Raw genomic sequence first — 18,288 nt, 5'->3', positions numbered from 1 at the left:
CCTAACCTTTGCCAAAATGATAATTAACGCCACGGACTTTTTAACCAAATTGTACTTTTTTATTTTACGAGTTGGGAGCTTTTCAAAACTTGTGTTGATTTTGTTTTCGCTTCTAACTTTTATAATAATTAAATAAAATCTAAATAAGTAACAACGGTATAAAAATCAAAAACTCGATAAGTCTATGGTGGTGGTAGTTACAATAGTTGTATAAGATTAGTTTCCATATTATCAATATCCGAGGAGGAAAACGGGGACTGCGTTTGTGTGGAGATGCTGTAGCCCTCTTAAGTTATTTCATATTCATATTCATATCGTCAGTAGTTTGTTCACTTACATTTAAATATTATAATTGAAGTATGTTTTCAAAAATATTAATTAATCCTTTACCAAACTAATAAGTTAACAACAATATAATAAACCTCTAGATGATGCAATTACGCTTCGCTTTCGGCATATTTATTTATAATGTTATATTATTTATTATTTATTTTCGTCTTATTTATTTCCAAAATGAATATGATGATATGAATGATAATGATGATAGGACTAATAATTTAAAAGGAGTGTTTGTAATAAGTTTGTTTATTACGTTTATCTTAAATTATGAACAATAACAAAATACTCGTCAAATAGAATAAAAACAATATAACATATAACAACAATATTTTAAAGAACAATCAACAAAAGGAATTTATTTAATGGTGGTGATGGTGCTCAGGAACAATGTGGTGGGTGCTGTGTTTGATGTCAGCATGGAAACTAGAAAATAAAATAAAATAAAACAATCAATAATTAAGAAACGGGAAAGAAAAAAAGTACCTATTAATGTGAAAAACTTTGTCTCACCCGGTCTTTTTATCACTATGGTAGTGCACGTCCCTGAGGGAGCCGTCGGGCTCGAGCAGGCTGTAGAAGCCCTTGACGACGTCGCCGTCGCGGTGCTCGTGCTGCGTCTTGTGGTCGCCCGTGTGCTTGTCCTCCACCTCGTACTTGAACTCGTACTTGGGATGTGTCTACGAGTACAATATAAATAATCACATTAAATATATCGGTTAGTATCGCTGTAACTACATAATATAGTAAATACTTACGTAGTAGTCAACATGCTTCTCGTGTCCGTGATGATCCTTGATGGTGACCACCTCCGCATGTCCGTCGTGCTTGGAGATATGCTGCGAGGATTGGGCGGGTTCATGTTTGTGCTCATGTTTGTGCTCGTGGCTTTGCTCATGTCCGTGTCCATGTTTGTGTTCATGCCAATGCTCGAGCCCATGCTTATGCTTGTGTTCTTGGAGGTGCTCATGTTTCTCCTCGCGCCAATGTTCGTGTCCATGTTCATGTTTCTGCTCATGCCAGTGCTCGTGTCCATGTTCATGCTTGTGTTCATGATTATCTTCATGTTTCAGCTCGTGCCAGTGCTCAAGGCTGTGCTCATGCTTATGCTCGTGACTATTCTCTTGCCCATGCTCATGTTTGTGTTCATGGCTTTGCTCGGTCTTATGCTCTTTTATATACGCCTTTAGCACTGGGCCGTCGTGGCGTGTTATGTACTGAGAGGAATGCGCAATTTTATGCTCGTGCCCATCTTGTGCTGCCACTACTAGAACCGCAGCAGCTAAACATATTACCTGTCAAAAAGTTTGTAACACAAACGGTACAAGTTGAACTCTATCATTAAAGTATCATTTGACCTACATGTTTTTTTTTTCTAACATATTTGTTTTAAAATAGTTTTTACTAACCTTTGGTACTCGTATCATTTCAATGATATTCTCTTGTTGTCCTGATGAAATGAAGTCAAATTGTATACTGATACTGTTTCTCCAAAAAACAGCTCTTTTATTTAACTGAGACCGATTCGATTTCAATATTCATAATTGGTCATTAACACAATCATATCCTAAAGTAGAGTGTTTTGTAAAAATTGTGTAATTCATTTGAATGTTGGAGTCGCGTAAAACCTCATCATTATTTGCAATTTGCATTAACAGCTTCATATGATGTCGATTGAGAAAAACTGGTCATGCTCGAGTTAAATTTAAGATTTTGATAGATTATTATGTATAAACTATAAAGTATTTGTTTGTGCGTACATTGAATTTTAAATTTATTTATTTAGTCGTATGGCACAAGTACATAATATAGGCAATAAATTAACAATTATAATTTTTAAGAAAAAAAAAACCGACTTCTATGGGGGCCGGTGAAAGATTATTGTAGATGGTACACTATGTAGAAAAGGAGGTAAAACCACCCACTTTTTTACTAGCATTTCGCTTCTGTAAGGGTCGTAGTTCTAGCCTAACCTAACCCACTTCTCTGATAGCAGTTCAGTTCTGTGAGGATCGCAGTTCAAACCTAACCTAACCCACTTAACGGCCCATGCGGTGCGGTGTACGGGGGTTTAAGCGGGAGGGGCTAGTAAGATTGACATCATCATACTTATATACTTACACATTTTATGGTAGGTAATCATAGTGGTTTATTTAGTTAAGGTATCCTAGTGGTTTTCCGGGTCAAGGTCCGGGTCCGAGTCCGGGTCTGAGTCCGGGTCCGAGTCCGGGTCCGAGCCCGGGTTTGAGTCCAGGTCCGGGTCCGGGTCCGAACCGGATCCGGGTATGAGTCCGGTTCTGGGTCCGAGTCCGGGACCCAGTCCAAGTCAAAATCGAAATTCGTAATCACCAAATGTGTACTATGCGTTGTTGAAGAGTTCTATTCTGGTCATCATCAGCAGTTCCATTTCATCAAATGCGACAGTTTTTAATGTAAATGCTTGATTTTATGATGAAAATACAAAAAAATCTATGCGTATGCCTTTAATATTTGAGGAGTTCCCTCGATTCCTTATGGATCCCATCATCAGAACTCGAGCTTGACAAAAATGTTGCTTAAAAACTTAACTTGCTTAACAAACATAACGAAGAGGAAAAATCGCCAAACGTGAACTATGCGTCGTTGAAGAGTTCTGTTCTGATCATCATCAGCAGTTCCACTTCATCAAATGCGACAGTTTTTAATGAAAATGCTTAATTTTCTGATGTAAATACAAAAATCTCTATACGCATGCCTTTAATATTTGAGGAGTTCCCTCGATTCCTTATACATCCCATCATCAGAACTCGAGCTTGACAAAAATGTGCATTAAAAACTTAACTTGCTTAACAAACATAACGAAGAGGAAAAATCTCGAAACGTGAACTATGCGTCGTTGAAGAGTTCTGTTCTGATCATCATCAGCAGTTCCACTTCATCAAATGTGACAGTTTTTAATGAAAATGCTTAATTTTCTGATGTAAATACAAAAATCTCTATACGCATGCCTTTAAGATTTGAGGAGTTCTCTCGATTCCTCATGGATCCCATCATCAGAACTCGAGCTTGACAAAAATGTGCATTAAAAACTGAACTTGCTTAACAAACATAACGAAGAGGACAAATCGCAAACCGTGAACTATGCGTCGTTGAGGAGTTCCGTTCTGATCATCATCAGCAGTTCCACTTCATCAAATGTCACTATTTTGGATGTATATGCTTGATTTGATGATAAAAACCCAAAAATCACTATATGTATGCCTTTAACATTTGAGGAGTTCCCTCGATTCCTCATGGAACCCATCATCAGAACTGGGTTTTGACAGAAACGGGACCAATCTGTATGCATATACATTCAATCAAAAAAATAATTTTCAAAATCGGTCCAGTAATGACGGAGATATGAAGTAACAAACATAAAAAATAAAAAAAATAAAAAAAATAAAAAAACATACAACCGAATTGATAACCTCCTCCTTTGGGATTTGGAAGTCGGTTAAAAATTACAACAAAAGAATGATTAAGTCAGATGTCAACATTCAGTGTGTTCAGCCATGCGGCTGCATGGGTTGTGAGATGAAGGAGGTCTTCCGGTGGTCCAGAGTATGAATGCAGAGGGCAGCGCTGGATAATGTGTTCCATGGTTTGGGCCTCTTCACCACATTCACACAAGGCTGAGTCCTTCCATCCCCACCTGTGCAAGAGGTAGTTGCATCGGCCGTGTCCCGTTCTAAGTCTGTTCAAGCGACACCATTGCTGTCTAGGAAGATTAAAACCGGCAAGTCGATGGGCCGAGTTAACAACTCTCGAGTCCACATTTGCGGCGCACCATTCATTTTCCCAGGCTTCAAAGACGTCAAAACCTTGCACATTCTGAGCATAAGGAGGGCGTCGGGACTTCAAGCGCTGATGTGGTGGGCAGCAGAACTCTCGGTGGATTGGTAAAGAGCTATTTGATCTGATTTTCTCAGCCTCTCTCGATAGCGCTTGCCTCCTACGCAAATGTGGCGGAGCTATATTGCACAGAGTTGGCAGCCAGGGTGTGGGTGTCGACTTGATGGTTCCTGAGATGCAACGCATCGTGTCGTTTAGTTTTGTATCCATTTTAGCTACGTGTGCGCTTTCTAGCCACACAGGAGCGCAGTATTCAGCGGCAGAATATATTTTAAATTTATGAGAAAGAAATGGTTTTTAAATATTTTGCAATGAAATACAAATGTATAATGTGTATTAGGATAATGTGTTTGTGTATTAGGAAGATATTAATATTAAAATCAAAATGCACAACTAACTGTTGATAACGGCCAAGTATGGACGAGGCAACTTACAGACGTTTTAGAAAAAGATTCAGTACATTGGCTGTACGTTGCGAAACCTTGGCTCTGCTTCTAAACCAGCAGCCTACGCCTGTAGTTGATGCTTCCAGCCTGTGGACGGACTAGGATGGCACGGCCTACAATGGCAAATGAGCGCAGGCCGACTTTTCAGGCATGCCACATTAAACGACTTGATCCGCAGCGAACTTTGCACCGCCTCCTTACCCGCGATTCTGGAGCCGTCTGACCTGTCTGCCACCGACGATGGCAAAGAGACCTGATGGCTGTACTATTGTGCCTTGGATCCATAGCCGCCCTATAGCGTGGGACGCTACCTGCGTCGATTCGCTATCCCCGTCCCCCGTTGAAGGGTCGAATTCGGACTGTCGCGAACTAGGCTCTTCTTAAAGTGCCCCAAATATGCGTTCCTAACTAAAGAATACGAGTTTGCGGCGCTTGGAAGCACTGGGCCCATAGATATAAAACCATTTAAAAAAGTGTCGGTCCGACTAAAACTGTATCTTGTGCGATCTGACAGTGCAAAGGGGTAACGCCGCCAGCATCCTGCGCTTCATTCCAAAAGGTAATTCTGTATAAAGTTTAGCTTTGAAATATTTACCACTCGGAACGTCTTGGTGCTGGATGTTTTCTGAGGAGACGGCTTGGTGGTGAGTATGGGTATTAAGTAACTAAATCCAGATACTGTACAAATCTAACCGCGATACAGGTCTCACCTAGTGCGGGGGCCCCTGGTAAATATGTAAACCATAGTTTATTGGTAAATAAATGATTTTATTTAAATGATTTTTATTATTTTTATGGTGGGACTCGGTGTGGGCAGGCTGATAGTGAACTGGAACATGCTGCTCATGTCCGTAGGTCTGATGCAGCACGATGCTTTGCGAGGAGTACGCGTGGCCATGACCATGCCCCTTTTGAGGTCGAGCAACAGCTACGGCCAATACAAAGGCTACGCAGATGATCTAATGTAATAAACAAACTGACATTAAAACATAGCATACGAGTATTCAAGCATACTAAGAAATGCCTTTAACTAACGTTATTTATTAACTAAATTTATTTTAAATTGCAGTACCTACATTTTAGATTGAATTCTTTAGTTGACAAATTTTATATAAGCGGTATATTTACGAGTAGTCTCAAAAATGTCTGCAAAGTTTTAAAACCTGTTTATTTAATTTCGTCCATAACCTGCACAACTGCACTTATGTTACGTTTGCATTCGACCTTGAATTTATTTTTAACCACATATTTGGAGTGTCTTTCACCCATTATTCGATAAATTATAGTCCCACGTGGACACGGGCGAATTTTTAGGTTGCCAAATGCCAAAGTCAATTAGAAATCTTAATAAATAGTGTTGTTATGTTCAGAAATAATTGCTCTCAAAGTCCAACATGCATACCTAATGTTCATAATGTATAATTTTGATCGACTTCAATTTCAAGAAGGAAGAGGTTCTGTCGCTATTTTTTATATTTGTTCACCGATTATTCGGAGCCCCGTGGTCCGATTTGATAAATTATTTTATCGCTGCCATGCCGTATCGTATCAAGTAGTGCGAGATTTATCAAAATTGTTTACAATCGACAATTCATTTCGAATATAACCTCATCTCGGCTTTTATTAGAATTGAGGTCAAACGTTTCTTCGTTTCTCAGAGATGTTCTAAATTTGAATGTAATTAAAGTACTTATCGGTTATCGATACCTCCAAGTAAACATTGCGCAACCGCTTATTCATAATAAAAAAAAAACCGCATAGATTCGGACCAAGACAAGTCTGCAGCGGATTTGATAGCCCACGCAAAGCAAGTGTTATTTATACGTCATAATTTTCATAGAAGCTTGACCTTTAAAATATCATTTGCACTGCGTGGGCTATCAAATACGCTGCTGACTCTTCTTAGTCTGACTCTATACAGGTTTATGCATATAGGCAATGGCCTAGGCAATGGTTCACAATGGGTGAACATATTTTTGTAGGGCTGTTATGATATGGAATTATTTATTTACAGGCAATATGCGTATACTAATTAAAAATGCTTTTATAGGTAGATATGCTGTAAGTTGGGGCATTAGTCAAAACAAAAAGTCAAAGTACCTATAGTAATAAAGTACCCCATGAGTAACTAATCTGACAGCGACACAAATATTTCGTTCACAGCGGTGGGACTGTAGGAAGGCAGAAACCAAATAAAATCTCTTTAGTCTACGAGTAAAATCAAAACGTTTATTATCAAAATAACAATATTGGATATAGTAACAAATCATGTATATCTAACAAATTCAATAAAAAGGCTTTTTTGAGTTTAATGATGATGGTGGTGATGAGGAACGATGTGGTGGGTGCTGTGCTTCACATCGGCGTGGAAACTGCAATACAGAAAAAATCGTCAATGTTTTTTGATAACATGCCTAGGTACATGTATCTTTTTGTTACCTACTTTTTTAATGTTCTCTATGTTTATCGTTGGTAACATAGTGACAAGTCAGTTTTGGTCCAATTACGTGACTATGGAAACAAAATTAACACAATTTTCTGGTTACATTTTACTCTCGCATTTCCAGTGGTAAAATCTCACCCGGTGTGGTGGTCGCTGTGGTAGTGGACATGTCTGTCAGAGCCGTCGGGCTCGTGCAGGCTGTAGAAACCATGCACGGAGTCTCCCTCACGATGCTCGTTCTGTGTCTTGTGGTCACCCGTATGCTCGTCGTTCACTTTGTACTCGAACTTGTATTTGGGGTGAGTCTAGAAAACACAAAACAATGTTGTAGTCACTCGTGACTATAAGTAGGTACAAAGGATTAAAAAGTTTTAACTTATAGGTACTCACGTAATAGTCGACGTGCTTTTCGTGTCCGTGGTGGTCCTTGATGGACACCTCTTGAGGATGTTCATCGTGCTTGGAGATGTGCTGCGAGGAGTGTGCGTGGTGCCCATGCTGAGCAGCCGCCGCTGCGATAAGGACAAAAACGCAGAGGACCTGACAAAGTAAACCATATTTTATAAAATCTCTTTAATAAAGATATATTGTATTTCTTTTTGAAACGTGTAAATGTATATGTTACCTTGATATGCATTTTTGTAAATATTTTTTGAAACCCTGATACGACTGAGCTCAAATGGAAACTGATATTTTTTACCAGAAATCCAATTCTTTTATAATAATACAGAACGGGGGCATATTCGTTGCATTATTTTATTGGCAGTTAAAACTCTCCCAACGAAGAATGTAGATTAATCGATTTCGTAAAACTATTTAACCGACACTAAGCGTGTGTGGTATTACGCTATTATCTTTTTGCAAACTAATTATGCAAAGTGCGATACTGTTTTTCTCAAGTGAACGTAAACGGTCATAATTACAAGCAAAGTTTTATGTAAAGATTTAAAAGTTGAAAAATTACTCAAATGATGTCCTCCGTCGGGCTCTTATTAGTGCCAAAGTACCTGCAGTCCTGGATCCCAGAGGTCTGGCCAGGGACGACGGCAAGAGGCCCGACGGAATGACACTGGTGCATTGGAGCATGGGTCGGCCGGTAGTTTGGGACGCTACTTGCGTTTATACCCTGGCACCGTCCCATGTTCCAAGCACCAAAGATTCTTCTTCTGCAGCCGAAAGCCTCAAGCGCCGCAAATATGCCGCTCTGGGAAGCAGCTACATATTTGCGGCGTCTGGTGTCGAAACTTTGGGGCCGTGGGGGCCAAGTGCGCGTCGACTGTACAAAGACTTGTCGGCGCGCCTAATAGAGGCTTCTGATGAACAGAGGGCTGGCCACTATTTCGCCCAGCGTATTAGCATCTCTATACAGCGGGAAAATACGACCAGCCTTCTGGGCACCTTGCCCGTTGACGGAGATCTGGGGCAATTTTTTTATCTATAGATTTTTAAGTTTTATTGTTTGTTTATTTCTTTCTTTGTTTTTATCAATAAAATAATCCCTCTTAGGTGAGTCTCGAACTCACGGCCTCTGGAGTCCAAGTCTCACCCAAGACAGTAATTTATACATTTTTAAATTTATTCTTAGCTCAATAGCATCATTCGCATACGTTTCTGCTTGTTAAAAATTAAATTATGTTTTAAGTATGGCAGGCAAAGTCATCGTAATTAAAGTATATTAATTATCATCGTAATTAATAGCCAATTATTTGTCGTTAAGTTTTAAATCAGAAGTTTAAAATTTAATAAACTCATTTCATTGTATGTTTTTGGAAAAAATAATTTTATTTACACCATTTAAGTAAAAGTAAAAGAAGCTGCAAATTGTAAAATTAGGTTATTACTTACATTATTTGTTTTGACAGGTTTGTGGTGGACATTTATTTCTTTATTTTTTTAGTGTCACAAATATTTTTATTGGAACATTAAGCAAATAAATATAAATATCGTAAGTATAAACAATAAAGTAACCTAAACATAAAACTTATATTCTATTTCTCTATTTAATTGTAGTCATGTTCATAATGATAGTACGAGTAAGGTGTTACAGGCATAGAAAGGCGAGTAAAATTCATGCGTTATTATTATTAAAAATGTTTTTATACAATATGTATGCTAGTTTTAAGATATTAATGTATCGGCCATTACGAGTAATTGCCTGAAATAAAGATTTTCATTCATTCATTATTAAACATTTATATTAATCCTACGACATTCCATTAATTGTGTTTATAATGGCAAATATATTAATTACATTTAATTAGAGCATTGTATCATAATATCATAAGCATCAAATATTCAAAAATATATATACTGCCGTGTCACGCGCATCTCATGTAACTTTAAAAGTTGAGTTTCGAGATAATTACGTTTATAGTTTTAAATAAACATTCAAATGCTGTTATCGTTGAGGGTTCGTCGTAATTTTTTAATTTGTTCTAATTTACATGTAGGAAATATGGTCACAGATTGGGCCCCTTTATTTTTTTTTCACATAATTGAATAGTTTTCATTTTATTCGAATTAAATGATTTCGCATGATCAACTCTTCCATACTATATAGTGGTCACACGAAGTCATGTAAGTCAAGTTACATGACATACGCGAGTTCAAACGTGACACGTATTACTATACCAATATTGTTGTCGTATAAATCAAGCGCTTGGCCAGTCATGCCTAACTCCGGTAACTTAAGAAACGATGTTGATATTTTGGTTGTGTTAGTCATACAACTCAAGTTAACTGAGTTGTGCCTGACGCCATCGGCAAAAAATGAAGTTACATGAGTCGTATACTTTTCTCAGTAAATAATGAAGATTTTCAAAATTTTCTTTTAGAAGATATATATTTAAAGGTTTTTAAGACGATTTAGACTGGTTATCCGTAACTCATGTAACTCGAGTTAACGGAGTTTGGCGTGACACGGCAGTATACGCAAGTAAGTAGCTAGACTGTTTTTTGATTCAACTATGAACCTAGCTATAAAAAAAAATAGATTTTAATTAATTAATTTTTTGGTTATGGAATAAATGGGCTTTTTTATTTTTATTTATTATTTATTTATGAACCTAGCAGTTTTCTTATACCCAGTATTATCGACCTCACGGTAGCCAAGTGGCCTAATTTTGATAAAACCCCTGCTTTACATGGCTTCACAGATAGAAGTTCTCGACGCCAATAGCAACTTAATCTCCGTATCTTCATATTTCCGCCTCTTGAGGACCTGGGCCGCCTCAGCTGCCGCATCTGTGTCATTCATAGTAATATCAATACGTGGCCTGTATTATGTTTATTATGTTTATGTTGTGTTGGACTTTGGAGCAGGATATCTGAAACCAAAGGACTTTAAAATGCTACCCATGAGCTCCATTATCCGACACATGGATATGGTGCGAAAAGCTCTTGAGTAGTTGACGGATTTTCTCTAGGGGGTAATTGCACAAAAGAGCACTATGGGTCGAAGGGTATCCGCAAGGGTCCCCGAAAACAATAAGATAAGATAAGATGTTTTGTTTTTGTCTCCGGCTAATTGACTTGAACGTGTACGATAATTTTAAATTCTCTTTGATAATAATACCTAGTGGCAAGAAACCGCCGGAAAGCTAGAAATTGTCTTAATACCTTCAATCCTTCATTTGATTCTAATTTAGTGTAATCCGAGTTTGCTCCATTCCAGGAGCTATGTATAAATATTAGCTTTTTTCCGTTTTTTGCTTGTAGTTCAAAAACGGTAAGCCCGACGGAAAATTTGCTCTAATTATGATAAAAATTAATATCTGAGAATCAGAAAAAAAGTAGCTTAATATGAATTCGTAGTCAAACATTGTAAAAAATGACTGCCACTTTGAATTTTTATTTTGGTAAAATCGTGTTAAAATCCGATTTTTTTACCAGTGTCTGATTTAGAACCACCTTTCGGGTAGTGACATTGAACTTGACGGTGGGTAATACAGAGTGGTTTTGTCAATCCAAGGTAAAATTTATCTCCCAATGCTCCCAAAATTTATCCATACCTCCTGAGATGGAGCAAACTCAGATTTTACGCATTTAGGATCAAATGAGGTATTAAAATGATTTCCAGCTTGCTGGGAATTAATTCCTCAAAGCGCTTTTTTATATAATTTGACTGGTCTATATTTAGGTATTTATTACGTTTAGTAGGTAGCGTGGTAGCGGTGGTAGTAAGCATAGTGTGAGTTGATGGCAGGAAAGAAACCAAAGGATTCATTTTACAATTTTATTTCATAATCATAACATTTTTGAAATAAAATAACAGTAGGTACTAAAAACAAAACAAGTAACATTTTAAACAAACGTGCTTGGCGTCAAACATTTAACAAATTCCTTAAGTTTAATGATGATGATGGTGAGGAACGATGTGGTGGGTACTGTGTTTGACGTCAGCGTGGAAACTGAAAAATAAAAGTATTTGTTAATTTTGTTACTCTCATTTTACTAGGTTATCTATTGAGGCATCAAGGTGTGTATTCTCTATGTTGCATACGAAGGTAAGGGGACGACAGATTAAGGTTTTGAACATTATTTTTATCTATGTAAGTTTAGTAACTAAATCTCACCCGGTGTGGTGGTCGCTGTGGTAATGCACATGTCGGTCGGAGCCGTCGGGCTCGTGCAGGCTGTAGAAACCATGCACAGAGTCTCCCTCACGATGCTCGTTCTGGGTCTTGTGGTCACCCGTATGCTCGTCGTTCACTTTGTACTCGAACTTGTATTTGGGGTGAGTCTAGAAAACACAAAACAATGTTGTAGTCACTCGTGACTATAAGTAGGTACAAAGGATTAAAAAGTTTTAACTTTTACTCACGTAATAGTCGACGTGCTTCTCGTGTCCGTGGTGGTCCTTGATGGTCACCTCTTGAGGATGTTCATCGTGCTTGGAGATGTGCTGCGAGGAGTGTGCGTGGTGCCCATGCTGAGCAGCCGCCGCTGCGATAAGGGCGAAAACGCAGAGGACCTGACAAAGTAAACTATATTAAAATAGTACATTTCGATGCTAGTGCGGAAGGTATGTCATTACTTCACGAGTACCGAGATATCTTGCCACGAGCCGCAGGCGAGTGGCAAGACTCGGGACGAGTGAAGAATGACATTTCCGCACGTGTATCGAACGACGTTTTTTAATACAGTTGCGAAAAAATAAGAAAAACATTGTTAATCGTACACTAAACAAAAGTGGTAACAGTGACAGCTCGGTTAGACGTCGTCTTTAAGTATAATATGTCTATGGGCGTTTGGCAGCTATTCCGTTCCATTCAGTCAACTTATTAAGAACGGAATTTTCAATATTGAATATTAAAAAATAAACGTGTTATAATGATGAAGAGGTAAGTAATTAACTATGAAATATGTAATATTGTTCGTATTCTTACATTAACGGTAGGTTTTTATGCTGATTACGACGTTTAAAGGAAACTAATATTAACACTCATCAATAAGTAGTCGTGAATTGGAACAAGTATAAATTTAAAAAAATTGGAAAAGTAAAAAGCACTAGTTCGAGATAACCAACTTTCCGCACGCTAAACAGCTACGTAAAGTAGCACTTTTTGAGCAACTGTATTAAAAAAACTCTTTTACAGTACATATGGTCCTATTTTCCCGCACTAGTGCATAAAATAGTACTTTTCGTGCTTATCTCAAAAGTTTAAAGGGTCATATGTACTGTAAAACGTTGTACGATACACGTGCGAATAGGTAATTCGAATTTACTCTTTTCCGCACTTGTATCGTAAATAACTATTTAATGAAGATAAAACGTATTTATATTTGAAATGTGTATATGTACTCGTATTTACCTTGGTATGCATTTTTGTAAATATTTTTTGAAACCCTGATACGACTGAGTTCAAATGGAAACTGATATTGTTTACCAGAAATCCGATTCTTTTATATTGCAGATAATGGGGACAATATCGTTTAATTATTTTATTGGTAATTAAAACTCTCCGAATGGGTAAAGCAGATTAATCGATTTCGCAAAACTATTGAACCAACACTAATCGTACGTGGTACGTATTATCTTGAGGCAAACTAATTATGCAAGGTGCTATACTAATTTACTATATATAAAAGTGAACGGTCTTAATTTTTGCAGCTTTACATGTAAATCAGAGGTAGTTCGACAGTGTGACTATAGGTAATATCAATGAGGTATGGTAAAGATTAATTCAAAGATCAAATTTGAATCCTTCGAATCGAAAGATGGCCGTATAAAGTAGGTTACAGTTTTTTTTTGTGCAGTAACTTCGCAGAAATGATGTCAACTTTTAGATATCAACTTTTGTAATGCCATTACTATAGGCTTAGACGTGGTGGTCGGCCACTTTTCATTAAACTTTTTATTTTAATTAAAAATAAAATTTAAATCTTCTCATATTGTTTTGTTTTTATTCTGGATCAGCAACAATTGTTTACACCGAAAATTTCAACTAACTTATTACATGTAGGTAGTATGTACTTGCTAAATATAACAACTAGGATGGTCCCTTATCCTGCCACGGCCTTTGGTGATCGAGTGAAAGAAAACATCTGACATGTGACTGTGGCTAGTGATCGTTTTACACAACCTTGGAATAGGCGAGCTACTGCAAAAGACACTTCTTCTGAGCGGTGGGCAGAGAGGCTGGAAAGGTTTTTGAGTGAAACCTCTCGAGAAAAGGAGCTTGAAAAGATAGGGGGGCTAATAGCTGCGTTGACAAGATACATCTTTGACGAACTCCTCGTTTACCTCTAAACTCTAAAGGGTTCACAGTCAGCCGTATTCAAACAATGAGATACGTCAAATACTACACTAAACTAAACTAAACAATGACATATCCGATCCATATCGTTTCAATATCTAGGATTTGACGTATCTCATTGTTCGAATACGGCTGCAATGTCTTCTATCCGCACTCCGCATCTTGCACAAAAAAATATTACTAATATGCGAGTAAGAGCGAGATGCATAGAAAGTAAGTTATGTTCTTGATAGCGTTTATGTCAGTGCCAAACTGGTGGTAGGTAGCCACACTAATATGTTAAGTGAAAACGTCTCGAAAAATAGGAATATGCATAGAGTAGAATTTAGATTTTAAAAATCTGTTATTTATTGAATATGGCATTTATGGTAATAAATACAAATAATTCGTATCGCTTGCGATTTCGATGCATAGATTGAAATAAATAACATTCAGGTTTTAAAAATCTGCAGGACGGAAAACTAAAGTGATTGAAATTCTTAACCATTATTATTTATTACGAGTTAGTGTAGTATACAAACAAAATACTAGTGCTATTTTAACTTATTATAAAATTTAATTCGATTTTATTATTACGCAATAAGGTAGAAATACAAGTGCTCGACGCTGCACTAGTATTAGACATGGGCACTTTATGTCAAAGTAATATAGGTTTTTGAACGGCGAAGATTTTTCTGTATTCAAATTTAATCCTTGTTACTTTGACATAAAGTGCCCATGTCAAATACTAGTGCAGCGTCGAGCACTGGTACTTCTACCTTAACCCTTAATCAAACGGAACACTTTTTATGAGATTTTTGAAAACCATAAATGGTTTTTAGGTAATTTGGGTGCGTAGATTACGAAACAATATGTAAAAAGAATTTTAGTGGGGGGGAAAGGGGGGTTTTGCGTTGGGAAATAATTTCCCGTTATCCGTAACGGAATAGCAAAATTTCAATGAAGTGGGAAATAGTTTCCCATTGTCCGATACGGTTACGAACTTTTTACTAGTTAGTAGCTCCCCCCGGCTTTGCTTGGAATTCAAGTATGATCCTTTGACGTTATCTTCAAAAATCAAAGAAATAAATAAAAGAAAAAAGAAAACAAAATCAGGCACAGATTTTTTTGTGTAACAAGCAAACGGGCATGTATTTTTATTAATGGAAACCAATTAAAATTTAGGTGGAGAACAAACAATGGGAAATAATTTCCCACTTGATAAAACCTACCAATCTTTTTGTAAATCGTACGTTCCGGAACAAACAATGGGAAATAATTACCCACTTACTAAAACCTTAAAATCTTGGCTAAATCATATCGTTATCACAATTCTTTTCAAGCAAAACACAGGGAAAATAAGTCAAGTTTATGATAGTATTCAGTGTATGCACGTACAAGATTTTTTTTTGCACTTAACCTCAAAATACTAGAAAAATTGTCGTTATTGCAAAAAAAATCATAACAACTGACATTGACTTTGACGTATGGTCACAAATGGCGGCCATTAGAAAAGTGTTGCCATTTTTCAAATTCAAAATGTTACTAAGATTTTAAATCTGTATGGTTGGTATCGCTGAGCGCTGCCTTTAAAAAGATAAAAAATATTTCGTAAATTAGAATGAAGTGGGAAATAATTTCCCGATGTTTGATTAAGGGTTAATAACATTTTCACAGGTAAGAAATTTATTCTAACAGTTTATCATAAAGATAAACTACAAAAATAAACAACAAAGCTGACCGTAATTTTCGGTTTTTGAACGCACCATAATCACCATATGATATAATATGTGGAGGATAGGTGTGTTTCTAGGTAAAATAGATTGATTTCTAATAAGTAAATAACGCGTTTATATTGACTAAGACATTATTTGAAAACAAATTAGTACTAAAATTCCACTTAAAAACTACGAAATCTAAAACTATAAATTACATCTAAACCTAAACTTAAACTAACCTAAAAAACTATTCAAACAACCCACCCCGCATCGCCCCCAGCGCAAAGGTGCCCATCACACTTGCCGCGTTACCGCGTTGAACCGCGATGGACAACCTCTGCGCCAGGAACAACCCGGAGCGGGGGTCGAGACCCCTGTGCCGCAGGCGACGCCCCAGCGATTCCTAATTGTGATCGATAGTTCCTTGCAGTGTTTAGTAGGTATTTATCACTACGGAGAGGAAAAGTAACTGTGCCTTTATAACATTGCCCATACTAGGCTGATAGATTATGGTAAATAGATAGATAGATTCATATGTACTTATGTATCAAGATAGAAACTAAGAATTTTCCAAAATGTTTAAATAAGAATAAGAATAAGAATAAGAATAAGAATAAGAGATGTTTATTAGCACAAATAATAATAACTAATAACTCAAAACTAAAATTCAATTACATAAATATTTGTGCCAAAAGGTCCTCACTCAGCTTATTGTCACGTTGTGTATCCTAGGACACACAACGTGACGCTGATTTTCAGTGAGGCCTACTTAAAGACTAAAGCTAAAACTAAAACTATATGGTGGCAGAACCAAAATAATAATTCAACAATGAATATAATAAAAAAGGCAATTGATTTTATATATATCGATGTATCTACTTTTGTCGAGCGCGTATGTGTATGTGTGTGTGTGTGTGAATGAGTGTGATGTTTATTTGTTAAATAACAAACGAATACGAGTTTGCGGCGCTTGCAGTGGAAACTCGATTGGTAGGCGTCTCAAGCGACCCGACCCGAAGAGCGGGCTCGTTTTCTGTTCAGAGACTAGGCGGGTCAAAAACAAAACTGTGTTCGCGTCTTTCCTGTAGACATACACAAGAGTTAAGGACTATTAAGGTTAATTTTCTTATTTAACCCTTATCCACGTGAAAAGGTCCTCCTTTTATTTAGAGAACTATGATAAAATCACTACTTACATGCCCACAAGCTGTTAACTATTGCCCACAGGAGAGAAAACTAGCGTGTTCGCGCGAACTGTACATTTTTCTCTCCTGTGGGCATTTGGGCAATAGTTAACAGCTTGTGGGCAAGTAAGTAATGATTTTATCATAGTTCTCTGAATAAAAGGAGGACCTTTTCACGTGGATAAGGGTTAAATAAGAAAATTAACCTTAATAGTTCTTAACTTTTGTGTATGTCTACAGGAAAGACGCGAACACAGTTTTGTTTTTGACCCAGGCCTGGCGATTCAGAGGGGGAATGTCGCCAGCATTTTGGGGAGTTTCCCGGTAGCGGGTGAGTTGAGGGAGATTTTTTATATTTAGTTATGTTTTAGCTTTATCTAGTTTTAGCTTGGTTCGCTTAGGTTTAAGTAGTAGTAATTAGTTTTAAGTGTGATTTATTTTTTGTGACGTTCAACTTTTAATCTTAATATGTATGTATATGTAATTAATTAATAAAGAATAAGGAATACCTCCTCTTTATAATTATACGTACCTATTCATCTTCGTTAAATATTTTATTTCTTTTTACATTTGTTCGCTAAAGATAAATTACATACCTACTTACTTTACTTTATTCAGATATTTTTAGTTAGGAATTAAAAACAAAAATATGATAAACTAAGATTTTATTTCAATCCATGGCTCATTTGTAGGTATATAACAGAACGAAAAAAAATCAAATATCACAGATTTAAACATCAACAGTAAGTCTAATTTAATGATGATAATGATGGTGCTCAGGAACAATGTGGTGGGTGCTGTGTTTGATGTCCGCATGGAAACTGCAAAAAATAATTTTCATAGGTAAATACCCACATTCACTCTTAAAGATGACACACACTTAGACCGGGCCATGTCCGGCCCGGAGCTTCCAGCGTTTACTTTTCTATGACATGGCAGGCGATCATGTCATGCTTTCCATAGAAAACGATGCGCCGGACGCTCTAACGTAAGTCATCCTTTAAGCGTTGGTAGCCTAAGTAGATAAGATGGTATTTTTGACAGTCATACCGCAGGTTTCAAGTTGTCATGTTCGAACTAGGGAATGCAAATCGGTTATTTTTTGTATGGAAATAACCGCGGTTTCGCTTAATAACCGATTATTTCCATACAAAAAATAACCGAAAATAACCGATTTGCATTCCCTAGTTCGAACTGCTCGTACCAAAGACTTTCCTGCCAGACGAAGTATCCTTTGATGTAATACCAGTAAACTTTCGGTGAATGAAAACATAATAAGGAAACTGAAATACACCTGTATTCCTTCTTACTGTTTAATTATTAATTATATTTCAGGTCGTTAGGTCGTGAGGAAACCGAACCAATCTCAATAATAGTTTACCCTCTGAGTTGGAAGGTCAGATGGCAGTCGCTTTCGTAAAAACTAGTGCCTACGCCAAATCTTGGAATTCGTTGCCAAGTGGAGCCCAAGCTCCCATGAGCCGTGGCAAGATGCCGGGACAACGCGAGGAAGATAATGATATTTCAGATCGATGGGAAATATTACTTATT

At 37.1% G+C, this 18,288-nt stretch overlaps 2 protein-coding genes across 2 annotated transcripts; both read right to left on the bottom strand.

Moving 5' to 3' along the window:
• Nucleotides 1–689: 689 nt before the first annotated feature.
• On the bottom strand, nt 690–1,763 carry LOC134666213 (histidine-rich glycoprotein-like). Its single transcript, XM_063523364.1, has 4 exons — nt 1,746–1,763; nt 1,095–1,631; nt 850–1,016; nt 690–762 (listed from the first exon to the last, which is right to left on the bottom strand). Exons 1-4 carry the CDS (start codon nt 1,761–1,763, stop codon nt 699–701), a joined length of 786 nt encoding a protein of 261 aa, XP_063379434.1. The 3' UTR covers nt 690–698.
• A 5,163-nt stretch (nt 1,764–6,926) lies between these two features.
• LOC134666212 (histidine-rich glycoprotein-like) lies at nt 6,927–13,027 on the bottom strand. The gene is made up of 8 exons (XM_063523363.1): nt 12,912–13,027; nt 11,921–12,070; nt 11,673–11,839; nt 11,457–11,507; nt 10,242–10,373; nt 7,489–7,669; nt 7,237–7,403; nt 6,927–7,027 (listed from the first exon to the last, which is right to left on the bottom strand). Exons 1-8 carry the CDS (start codon nt 12,921–12,923, stop codon nt 6,964–6,966), a joined length of 924 nt encoding a protein of 307 aa, XP_063379433.1. The 5' UTR covers nt 12,924–13,027; the 3' UTR covers nt 6,927–6,963.
• Between the last annotated feature and the right edge of the window lie 5,261 nt (nt 13,028–18,288).

Source organism: Cydia fagiglandana, chromosome 7 (assembly GCF_963556715.1).
Source record: "Cydia fagiglandana chromosome 7, ilCydFagi1.1, whole genome shotgun sequence".
In the NCBI taxonomy this organism is placed as follows: Eukaryota; Metazoa; Arthropoda; class Insecta; order Lepidoptera; family Tortricidae; genus Cydia; species Cydia fagiglandana.
Note: the sequence above shows the minus strand (reverse complement) of the source record. Positions and strands in the feature narration are given on the sequence as shown.